This window comes from Sardina pilchardus, chromosome 11 (genome assembly GCF_963854185.1).
Source record: "Sardina pilchardus chromosome 11, fSarPil1.1, whole genome shotgun sequence".
NCBI classification, from domain to species: Eukaryota; Metazoa; Chordata; class Actinopteri; order Clupeiformes; family Clupeidae; genus Sardina; species Sardina pilchardus.
The window spans coordinates 19,024,948-19,037,387 of record NC_085004.1 but is presented as its reverse complement, the minus strand read 5'-3'; the positions used below and the strand labels follow the sequence as shown (position 1 = coordinate 19,037,387).

Below are 12,440 nucleotides of genomic sequence, written 5' to 3'. Positions count from 1 at the left end.
ATTCTGCTCTAAGTCTATTCTGCTGTTTTGAGCATATTGAGCGGTTTTGAGCACCGACGACCAGATGCATTTACAGCCAGAGTCAAACTACCTGATACTGTGAGACTGTGAGAATGTGGGCATACGTACAATTACGTATGTTAGCAGACCTAAGAGTAGGAGTATGTATGTATGTATCTGATATGAATTTGCCTGCAGGAGTGGTTTTGTAAAAGCATATACAGTAATTTCCCGCATATAAGCCGCATTGTGTATAAGCCGCAGGACAGTGTTTTATGCAAGTTAAAAGAAACAAAACCATATTAACACCATATTAACTGCCCCCCTGTATTAACCTCATATTGGAAGAAATTTTGCAAAATCAATGTATAAGCCGCGGCTAATAGTCGGGAAATTACGGTAAATATGCATGTGTGTGTGTGTGTGTGTGTGCGCACACTCGTGCATGTGTGTAGAAGAACCATTTCTCCATTCAGGAACTTTAAATCTGTGGGAGACATTACAGAGAATAAGAGGACAACAGGTGAGGAGAGGAGGAGTAGAGAGGAGGAGTAGAGAGAAGAGAGATAGGAGAACAGGAGAGGGGAAGAGAGAAGAAAAAAGGATGAAGTGAGAGAGGAGAAGAGAGGAGAGAGGACAAAACAGAAAGAGCATATGGTGTGTTGCTGTGGTGACCTCTGGCAGAACACACACACACACAAGCTCCTGTCTTCCTACCTCCCTGTCTCACTCTCCTATTGTTCTCTCTCCCTCCCTCTCTCTCTCCCTCTCCCTCCCGCCCTCTCTGTCCCTCTTTCCTGCTCTGCTGCATTGGAGGACACAGAACACAGGACACTGCCCTACACATAATGCAACACCACAGCCCTCTTAAAGCCAGACGATTGGGACAGCATATACAAGCCTCTATAAACATATTTACCTTTCCAAATTGGATAGTTCCGGTCCTTGATTATGATTGGCTGAATTGCGTTCGATGCCGTTGTAAAACCCAATACAAACATACACCTTGACCGGATTTTGTTCTATAGTAATGTGCTATCACAACTTACACAAAAGTTGGAGTAGCTGCGTCTCGATGTTGCTTGGCAACCATTCAGATAGAGGAAATATATTTCTTGGCAGAAGAATGATCATCTATGAATACATTGCATTTCTCATTGCTGTGCCTTTGCTTTATGAAATCCTGCCAGATAGATGAAGTAACCGTTTTAGAAAAACATCACCGCTTGCGCATCGTGCCTAACAACGCCCCTCAGCTGTTCTAAAATCAGTGTAAACTACGGCCTCTCAGGGCTTATTGCTTAGTTTCATGACTACATACAAGCTACATGCAAGCTGTGGGATACATACTGCATACTGTACATACATACTACATACAAGCTGTGGGCGCTATGAGTGTGCTCCCATGAGTAATGCCCCATGACATTAGTGAGGGAATTTTGCTTGTATGTCTCCACTGATGACCATGTAGGCCTACTGCATGCATTTGAGAGTGTACAGTATGCACTATATGGTGTGTCTATGTGTCATGCATGCTTACAAGTATACTCGCAGATCTGCACATTTGTGCTCATGCCAGCATGGATGCTGTCTCCCATTCACTCTGATCTGCAGGAAGCGTGTTATGTGGCTTGTGTGTGTGTGTGTGTGTGTGTGTGTGTGCGTGCATGTGTGTAGAAGGGCACGAGCATGTGACTCGTGGCGGGTCGCCATGGCCACAGATGGCACAGGGAAACACTGCGGCCAGAGCGGGCACACACGCCGCTTACCTGTGGAGTGTGTAAGAGCCAGAGCTTCCGCAGGGAGAGATCTGGGCACCTCCCAGGCACACACACACACACACACACACACAGTACCTACATAAGTATATGTATGTGCATACAGTATATATCTACATGTATGCATGTAAACGCAGGTCTGCAACATACAGTACACAATTTACAAAATATGCATGTGCCTGTGTATATAAAATTGCATATGACGACTTTTTTAAACATTCTACTATATAGAGATGAATCTAAATTGTGTGTGTGTGTGTGTGTGTGTGTGTGTTTGTGTGAGAGTCCATACGTACATTGTGGTTTGCTCATGCACAAAATGAATCTGTAGGACACAGTGGCTCCAAACCAGCTCTCTTGATCTGTCTCTGTTCCCTCTCCCTATGCCCCCATGTTCGCTTCCCTTTTGACGTAGGTGTGTGTGTGTGTGTGTGTGTGTGTGTGTGTGTGTGTGTGTGTGTGTGTGTGAGTGTGCTGTTATGGTCTTAGCCACAGTCCCCTTTATGAATGTGTTTGTGTTTAAGTGCACCCATGTGATGTTTGCCTGTCACTGAATGTGCTGTGTACCCAACACATCTCATCTCTCGATTCTTCAACTATTAACACCATCCATCTCTCTCTCTCTATCTCTCTCTCTCTCTCTCTCTCTCTCTCTCTCTCTCTCTCTCTCTCTCTCTCTCTCTCTCTCTCTCTCTGTGTGCGTATGTGTTTGCTGTTATGGTCCTAGTCCCCTGTATCCTTTATGAATGTCTTTGTGTTCAAGTGCACTTGTGTGGTGTTTGCCTATCACAAGTGTGCTGTGTACCCAAAACATCTCATCTCTCAATTCTTTGACTATTCTAACCCCCATCCATCTCTCTTTCTCTCTCTCTCTCTCTCTCTCTGTGTGTGTGTGCGTGTGTGTGTGTGTGTGTGACAGCAGATGATAAACAGCCATTATGAGTGTGACTGCTGCACTGCACTGTTTCTGTCCTCTCATTCTACACTTTTCTCCTCACTGGTCTCTCCCCTGCTCTCTCTTCTCTTCTCCTTCACTCTCCTCATGTTTTCTTCTCCTCCTATGCCCCTTCTCTGTCAATCCTTTCCTCTCTCTTGTCCTTTCTCCTCTTCTCTACTTTGCCTCTTCCTCACCTTCATTGGCTTTCACCTCCCTCTCCTCTCCTTCTTCTCCTCTCCCACCCCTCTCTCCTCTCCTCCTCCTCTCTCCTTGGTCTCCTTGTCTCAGGCCAGGCAGAGATGGATGGGAGACAGTCCTGATGGAGGCAGTGATGGATGCTTAGCTCCACCGGGCTACAGTCACTCACTAACACCACCCACCAGCTCCCAGCGGCTAACCATCACCCCCACTGGTTCTCACCAGCTTCCCACTTACAAACACACACACAAACACACACACACACACACATGCACAGGCATACAGACACGCACAGACACACACATGCACAGACATGCACAACGACACACACACACATGCACACACACACACACACACACACACACACACACACACACACACACACACACACACACACACACACACACACACACACACACACAGATATACAGTCATGAGCAAAACACATACACAATAAACGCAAACACCCACCCACACACAGACACACACACACACCCACACGGACACACAGACACACAGACACACAGACACACAGACACACAGACACAGACACAGACACACAGACACACACACACACACACACACACACACACACACACACACACACACACACACACACACACACACGGACACACTTTTAGGCTAATAGTGCAGGCTGGTTATGCTGGAGGGTTTGCACATGATGTGGTTGGCTGCTATTGTGGGGGATGGTGTGATGTACAGTATATGTGAATATGTGTGTGTGGTGGTGTGGTGAATGTGACCAACAGTTCAACCTCTAGCAAGACCTTTTCATATGGCCCACAGTTTCACCTCTAACAAGACCTTTTCACGCTCCAAACAACACTCTTTTTACACTCCTTTTCTTCCTAGTAACTTCCCAGTAGGTTATGCATGTGTGTGTGTGTGTGTGCGTGTGTGTGTGTCTGTGCGTGTGCGTGTGTGTGTGTGTGTGTGTGTGTGTGTGTGTGTGTGTGTGTGTGTGTGTGTGTGTGTGTGTCTTTGTCTGTGTGCATACAGTATGTACTGTATGTATGTGTGTTTGTGTGTGTGCATGTGTGTGTGTGTATGAGGAAGATATCAATCTGATCTTATATCTCCCTCAACACTACAACCGCAACCGCATTCCTCATCAATAACCGCCCTGTAATTCTATTAAAATATATACCCATCATATCTATGTGCCATGCTGCATATATGTGACGTTCCACGGCAAAACCAGTCGCTTGTCGCAACAGGCGTTTCTGAGAAAAATGGCCATTTATGTCACTTGTGCTAAAATCGTGGATTTTTTTTTGTAAGTGTTTTGAAACAGTGGGAGGTCTACACTGTACGGCCGTGAATACATTTCGCCGAAAAACTGACCTTTTGTAGTCTAAAAACGTGAGTTTGTTGAGGTGAGAAAGTTAGAGGAAGCAGGAAGTTAGAGGCGTCTCGTTTTTTGCCGCTTTACGGTAAATGCACTCATCGACAACCACCAAGCCATCCGCGTGCTGTGTCGTTGATACAAGTACCGTAAATCTTATAATAGCGGCGACCTTACAAAGCGTTCGTGAGTGTTGAGCCGACGGTTAACTTCAAAGGCAGATTTCTCCGTTTTTCTATTGGCATGACAGGATGAACTCAACTCCTTTGAATGTTTATATTTCAGTAATATGACGTTCAATTCATTAGATATAGGTATCGTTTTGAAGGTTGATTATGCCCCTTCCTGAAAACGTAATAACTTTGATTTTGAAAATTTGGACATTGTGACTGATTTCGCCGTGGAAGGTCACATATCACATAGTGTTTCTGTCTTTATCTCCCAGTCCTTATCGCCTGTTCTCCTCTCTCTTAGTCTCCTCCTCACCCTTTCGGCTGCGTTATCTCTCCTCCGCTTATCTCCCAGTCTTTGTGTGACTATCGATCTATATAGCGCTGGAGGCTGGGCCCGTGCCTGCCTGCCTGCCTGCCTGAGGTGCGCCAGCACATGGATCTGTCCTCCTCACAGAAGTATGCGCTGCTTAGTGAAGCCTAATGAGGCCCGGGACCCGCTCTGATATTCCTTAATGCTCGTGATTTGTTGTCTGACAAGACCGGCTGTTCGGGCGCTTGCGGAGGGAGGACGGTTTTTCTCTCTCTGGAGGAAAGGCTATCCTCTTTGTATTTTGTGTGTGTGTGTGTGTGTGTGTGTGTATTTGGGTTTGAGAGTGAGAGAGTGAGTGAGCGAGTGAGAGAGCGCGAGAGAGAGAGAGAGAGAGAGAGAGAGAGAGAGAGAGAGAGAGAGAGAGAGAGAGAGCAAGCAGGCGTTACAGGTTTAATGGATCTGTCATAAGAATTTAAAAACACTGCCACGTTGAGAAACCAGCCGTGAAAGGCAAATGGGCAGAAAAGAGCCTTGACCCAAACTAACCTCCAGGGTTATTAAACCCAAACACATACACACACTAACACACACACACACACATACACACATACACACACAATCTTGCACACTTGCAAATTCTACACCTGCAATAAAAAAAACCCTCATGTAAAAAGGTCAATGCTTGAGTGAATGCGTAGATTGAAGCATCTGTTATCAGCATGGTGACTGTGCTCAGGGTTAACTGTCAAATTGATTCATTCCACCTTTTAAAATGGTGTAGTGCTGATTCTTATGCAAAATGGTGGATTTCCCCCCCTATTCCCACCTGCTGCAGGTTAAAGATCTACAGACTTGTTGTCTAAAGACCTGACATCAACCTTTGGAAACAACAACTGCCGACAGATGGGAATACAGTTCAGATGCAAAAAAGATACATATTAATGCTTGAAGCAACACAATATATCCATTGAATTACTACTGGAAAAGCACAATGACAAAAATTCTAATCAATGTACTTTGCCAGAAAGACAGCTTTCAGTCGTCCATAGGTGAACACAATGTCATAGACACAATCAACTCTTTTGCTGTTTTCACTGATGTCCTATGGTTTATTAATGGCCATACGTGTACTCAGTATTCACCAAAATAGGGCCGTAGCTCCTATATCGGTACACATAAGTATGTACTGGGGGAGGAGATAAGAAGGCAAACTATACTTAGATGATTGTGGAGACGGAGCAACAAGCCCAGAGTGATGACGCTGACCTTTAGGTTGACCGACTGGAGACCAATTTGCGATGAATTCGATGACATCCTAGTGCTATTAGTGTCAAGAGGAATGAGACTGTAGCGTCTGTACTGCTGAGGGGAAGCGGAAGGTACAGGCCTATTCCATTTGTCAGGCCAATTTTACCAGCTTTTAAAAACAGTCGTAAAAAAAAAAAAGAAAAAACCCTCCCAGATATTCCCCTCACAGAGGCAGAGAGAAGTGCAACGGGAATGCTTTTGAGCCGGCGTTCTACCCTCGTTTTCCCCACCTAATTCCTCCGGCTGGCTAATTTCGAGAGATTCCAGCGCTTGCGTTGGAGCCGCGAGAGGAGCTGGGGGATCCTTCAACGCCCCGTGATATCTGAGGAAGGTGATGCCCTGTTGCCCCCCCGTCCCCCCCCGTCCCCCCATCCCCCCTCCCTCACGCACCCAACCATTTCATATTTCTTTTTTTTTTCTCCATGCGACAGCGCAGCCAAATGGCAGGGGAGGGATCGGTCTGAATTATTGAAGACTCCAATTAGACGCCGCTGCCATTTAGATCAAACACGCCGGGACTCCTCTGACTGCAAGCCACTGGCATTTAGCACCATCAGAGGCACGGGCTCATCTCCTCTCTTCCCCACTCGCACACCACCACCCCTCAGCCCCGACCCCCACCCCTCCAGTAACGAGATGAGACAACCCGGGAGGCACTAATGAGGAGCCTGGCTCGAACCACTCGCAACAGGGTAGGGGGGTGGAGGAAAGACGCTGGGGGATTGGGAAGAAAAGCTCCCCATAATGGAGGGATTCGCCCTTTTCTGCTCCCTCTAAATGTTAACACTTTCATCCTCTCCGTGCTCGCTGCCATAATACCTTACCTAACGTCGGCTTCTCCTTTTCCCACAATGCTTCACTCAAAACAGGGCTGGTTAAATAATGACCACACCAAGGAGACCAGGATGAGGTGATATTCTCTCTCTCTCTTTCTCCCCCCTTTTCAACTATCTTTCTGTCTCTGTTCTTCCTCTCTCTCTCTCTCTCTCTCTCTCTCTCTCTCTCTCTTTCTCTCGTTCACTGTGGTACCTCTGTGCTCTCTAACAATGCCCAAGAGGGCCTGTAGGGCTGAGCTAAATGAAGCTGTCGCCTTTCTGATACAGTGTGTCAAGGGACAGGGAGTCAACTCAGTCACACTGCAGGAGGAAAAGACATATAACCCCTCTCTCTCTCTCTCTCTCTTCTCTCTCTCCCTACCTCTCTCTCTCTCTATCTCTCTCTCTTTCTCTCTCCCTGAGCTACCCTCCAAGCTAACATACAAGGCATCCTCCAAGCACCTCTCTCCTGACTGTTTGTCACTGATAAGCCATAGGCAGATTATATGGATGTCACCACATGGAAAACTAGTTTGAGAGTGTGAAATGAAGTGTGAGTAAACGGCTTTTCCATAGGTGCCCGCACCGTTTCCTTTCTTCTCGCCATGACAGGGAGGGTCCTGGGAGAGCGACTCTGTCTCAAGGCGCCGCTAAACATCTTAGCGCTCGCGGTGAGTCTGTGAGACTTCGGTGTCGCCGGCGATAATGTGATCTCATTACCGATTGCAGAGTTTGCACCCCGTCACATCAGCTGCGGCCTGCCCGCTCAAGTCCCTGTCTACTTCACAGGGCCCGCGCTTCATTATCGCACCCCTTCAGAACCCCACACGTCTTCATTAACACCCACACATCCATCTTCTCACCTCCTCCACCGCCCCCTCTCTCTCTCCATCCATCTATCACTCTCTTCATCTCTCTTCTATTCTAGCTTTAACCTTCTCCTGCACGTGTTGATACACACACATACACACACAAGCACTACCGTTGCAACTATCTTGGGGGTTGGGGCTGGGGTGGGTGGTGGTCAATTGAGATGGCAGTCCAAGCATGCCAGCGTCTGCCCTGGTGCCCCATGGGTAAGAAGTGCTAGTCCACCTGCTCCCCTCTCATCTCCCGTCCCCCTGGTGAGCCTGGTGTGGGTTCTGGCTGTGAGAGCGTGGGGAACGACAAGGAGGTGGGATAACAACACATCTGCCTGTCTGCCCTAACAGAGAGAGAGGGAGAGGGAGAGAGAGAGAAGAGAGAGAGAGAGAGAGAGAGAGAGAGAGAGAGAGAGAGAGAGAGAGAGAGAGAGAGAGAGAGAGAGAGAGAGAGAGAGGGTGAGATGAAGGGAAAGAGAATAAGAGAGACGGCGAAAAAAGAGGGAAAGAAAGAGGTGGGAGGACAGAGAGGAGGGTAGAGGGAGAGAGAGAGAGAGAGAGAAGGCAGCATTTGGCCCAGACAAGTCAGACATCAGCTGTGAAATAGGTCAAAGTCGTCGTGCGTCAAACGGCACGGCTGGGACAGAGCCGCCAGCACCAGGTAGCAAACATTCGTCAGCGTCTTTCAGCGCTGATGAGGAAGGGTCAGGAGAGGAACAAGGGAAGGGGGGATATGGAGCCAGAGACACAGATGGCCAGAGAGAGAGAGAGCAAAAAAGAGAGATAGGGAGACAGGGACCGAAAGAAACAATTCAAAATGGTGAGACAAAGAGAAAGCAGAGAGAGACAGAGACAGAGATGCAGAGAGAGAGAGAGAGAGAGATAGAGAGAGAGGGAGATTGCATAAAGGTGTGGAGCTGGACTGGGCTTACCATGGCGGTGAGTCTGGGTACATGACATTGACCTGTGAGAGCGTCTCCACATAAGAGTCAAAGTCAAACGCAGGGGGGAACTCCTCAATGCAGGTGGACCTCAGCTCACCAATAGAGCCACCATACGAGAAGCCATCAGGGGCTGCAGAGAGAGAGAGAGAGAGACAGAGAGAGAGAGAGAGAGAGAGAGAGAGAGAGAGAGAGAGAGAGAGAGAGAGAGAGAGAGAGAGAGAGAGAGAGACAGAGACATACAGTATTCAGTATTAGTCTATTACAGATTATGTCAAAATGAGTTCCCCTATTCATTCAGTCATTCACTCATTCACCTGTTAATTCGTTAATTCGTTTGTTTGTTCATGGAGGAATTCAGACTGCTGCTAGTACTGGATAAATACTTAAAACACATCAATGGTAGTTGTATTGCAGTTATAACATATTGATGTACAGTCACAGTTATACATGCAATTCCTTTGAAACTGACTAGTGATATACCATCAGAAAAAAGCATCTTTTAAGCCACTGCATGTTGGACAGCTCTGTTTTGACAGTAACAGTTTAAGGACACGCAGTACAGTGTTGTTTATCCAGCGAACCCATCCAAGTCTCTGTCCTAATTTATTATTTAGTTCAAACAAATTGGCACACTCTTAGAAAAAAAAAAGATGGAGAAGAGGAAAAACATGGCGCAAAGTTTCAGTTTTTATCCTTCATCAAGGGAGAACCGCCTGTGTGTGTGTGTGTGTGTGTGCGTGCGCACGTGCACAGTATGTGTCTATAATGATGTACTGTATGTGTGTGAGCGTGAGAGAGTGAGAGAAAAAGAGAATAGAGAAATAGAAAGAAAGGGAGAGAAAGTGTGTGTGTGTGTGTGTGTGTGTGTGTGTGTGTGTGTGTGTGCACAGTATGTGTGTATAATGATGTATGTGTGTGAAAGTGAGAGAGTGAGAGGAAAAGAGAAATAGAGAGATAGAGAGAAAGGGAGAGAGAGTGTGTGTGTGTGTGTGTGTGTCCGTGCTCCTGAGTGTGTGTGTTCTGCTGGCTCTCTTCCGGAAGCCCAGGGGAGTGTGTGTGGGGCCTGCTGCTGATGCTGTTGGCAGATGCGTTGATTGCAGTGGGATTATTTTCTTCACTGTCCACCTCCCCTCCAGTAGAGCTCCTCAAGGAGCCGGCAGGCATCACACACACGCACACACACACACACACACACACACACACACACACACACACACACACACACACACACACTAAAACCCCAAGGATGACTCACCCCCCACACACAAGTTTGGATGAATGTTGTTTAAGGCTAAGAGATTGATGTGTAGAGCTTGCTTTACTCGCTCTCTCCTGCTAAGTCGTCCTCATGAGGAGCCATGTCTGGAAGTGCTACACAGGGTGTTATCCAAAGACATTAACAGGAAGGATCTGGGCCACACTCGGACCACATCTGGGCCACATCCACTCCAGATCAGGGCCAGAGAGAGCTTTCTTTTGGGAAATGTGTCTGTTTGTGTGTGTGTGTGTGTGTGTGTGTGTGAGTGAGAGAGAGAGAGTGTGAGAGAGAGAGAGAGAGTGTGAGTATGGCACATGCATATATTTGTGTGTATGTGTGTGAGCGTGGGTGTGGGTGTTCAAACTACTTAGAAAATGAGTGGCACATTCCCAATCTACATTCTCACCCAACATATCAGTTGTGCTTCTTGCTAATAGGCAAACATGCTGTTGACAGCTGGGCTTAGCAGAACACTCAACGCCAGCATCTGCCATGTAGCATAATTCTCTCAGCTTACAGTTAAATTACATGTAAATGTTGTTGTTGTTCAGGTGACATCGCTATAACCCCCATCAGCCTGCTTGCGTCACTTTCGCCTTCCTAGCAGCTTGCTACAGGCAGTGCGAACGCAAGCAGAAAAAATGGCTCCAGGGGAAGAGCGGCTCTTGGAACTGGGTTCATAGTGGGCTGTTCTTAGAACTGTATTCATAGAACTATTTGGTCGGAAAGCAACTTATGTAAGTTAACTTGGAACTCTGTATAGCAGTCATAGTCTGAGCACTGGTGTAGAAATGACTTCTGATTCTTAAATGAAGAGACCATACTGATACATCAAAATTGCAGCAGTTAAAGACATAACGTGCATGTCAATTTTACATATATAGTTCTCAATAATCAGAATGCATTAATTGATTTCCTTGACATGTTGTGAAAGAAAGCCTATGTGAGGGCAGTTGAGAGCAGCAACATGACAAAACTAAATCACAGACCACCACCTACCAGCGACTCTGCAGCAGACTCTACCATATGGCTGGCCTAAGTGCTTTCCTATGTAACTTTACTTTAAGTTTAGTTATTTAGCAGACACACTTGTCCACATTTTAAACTCATTTTCACTAGTCAGCGTAAACAGCCCTGTGCCAGTCCTGCAGCCTCCTCCTGCTGTTCTGTATGGATGTGCTACAGCCCTCTCCCCCCACACTGATGCAGCAGCAGCCATCACTGAGCTGAGGGCTGACACCTGAAAATGTGTAGCGAACAGGTAAGCAGTCTGAATTCTCACCATATCCCTGCTGGTGGTGCCCACCATGCTTCTGTTTGCGTGTGTGTGTGTGTGTGTGTGTGTGTGTGTTGATTTGAGAGTGTGTGCTTCATGTTTGGAAAAAGATCCTCACAGATTTCAGGTAAATGACTTGCTTTGGTAACTCTAGCTCTACTCTTGCTGTCTGTCTCCATGTTATACTACAGCCAGTGAGACATGAGCATCTCATATCCCATGCTTCTATGTAGGCTTTGGATTTTTCATCCACAATGTAAAATCATTTCCCCTAGCCAGCGGGTATTCCCCAGTCTATGTCCGCCCTCTCTACAGCGCCCACGTCTGTGTCCGTGCCCGTGCCTGTGCCCGCGCGTCTCACCGTAGCTGGCACGCAAGTGCGGGTTGCGGAGGCGGCTGTCCTTGCGCAGGCTGCCCACGATGATGGTGACGCAGGAGAGGAAGAGCACCAGGCCGATGACGATGCCCGCCACCACCAGAGGGGACACCAGCAGGCTGGCCTCACTGCCCCCGTCACGGCAGTCGGGGTACTCATGGCTGGAGCTGCTCTGGTTCGAGCTCACTGAGAGAGAGGGGGGGGAGAAAGAGAGAGAGAGAGAGAGAGAGAGAGAGAGAGAGAGAGAGAGAGAGAGAGAGAGAGAGAGAGAGAGAGAGAGAGAAGAGGGGGATAGAGAGAGATAGAGAGAGAGGGGGGAGAAAGAGAGAGAGAGAGAGGGAGAGAGAGCAATGGGGAGAGAGAGGTGGAGAGAGAGAGACGGACAGACAGAGGATAAGAAATACTTTTTACATTATTTTTAACACAGAATGCAAATGTTTATGCGCTTGACACAGAGAGGGGCACGACATGTTATTTGCACCATTTTCTGTAAAATACATTTAACCACATATACAACACACACACACAAAACATGCTGAAAAGACAGACATCTGTCTGTGGTGTACAGGTCAACTCTTGGAGAAGCGCAGCGTCCTCTGAGGGAGAGATTTTGAAGTCTGCGGTGTTTAATATTTGATTCCAAGCCCTCTGAATTTTTAAGGGTGTGCGGGCTGGAGCGCTTTCCTGACAGCTTACACCAGCAAAGCTCACTGGCCTCTCCATTAGCTCCCACTAGCTCCATGCTTACTGCTGCCACACACACACACACACAAGCACACAGTCCACATTTACAGCACACACACACAATTTCTCTCTCTCTATATCACACACACTCTCTCAC

The 12,440-nt window shown here is 47.3% G+C and overlaps 1 protein-coding gene across 1 annotated transcript in view; it reads right to left on the bottom strand.

Moving 5' to 3' along the window:
- Positions 1–12,440, bottom strand: part of bean1 (brain expressed, associated with NEDD4, 1) — a 47,748-nt gene that overhangs the window by 11,589 nt on the left and 23,719 nt on the right. Inside the window, exons 2-3 of the mRNA XM_062549477.1 lie at positions 11,585–11,785; positions 8,678–8,819 (exon numbers count right to left, since the gene is read on the bottom strand). Of these exons, the coding sequence (XP_062405461.1) occupies positions 8,678–8,819; positions 11,585–11,785 (343 nt within the window). The remainder of the gene's footprint in view (positions 1–8,677; positions 8,820–11,584; positions 11,786–12,440) is intronic.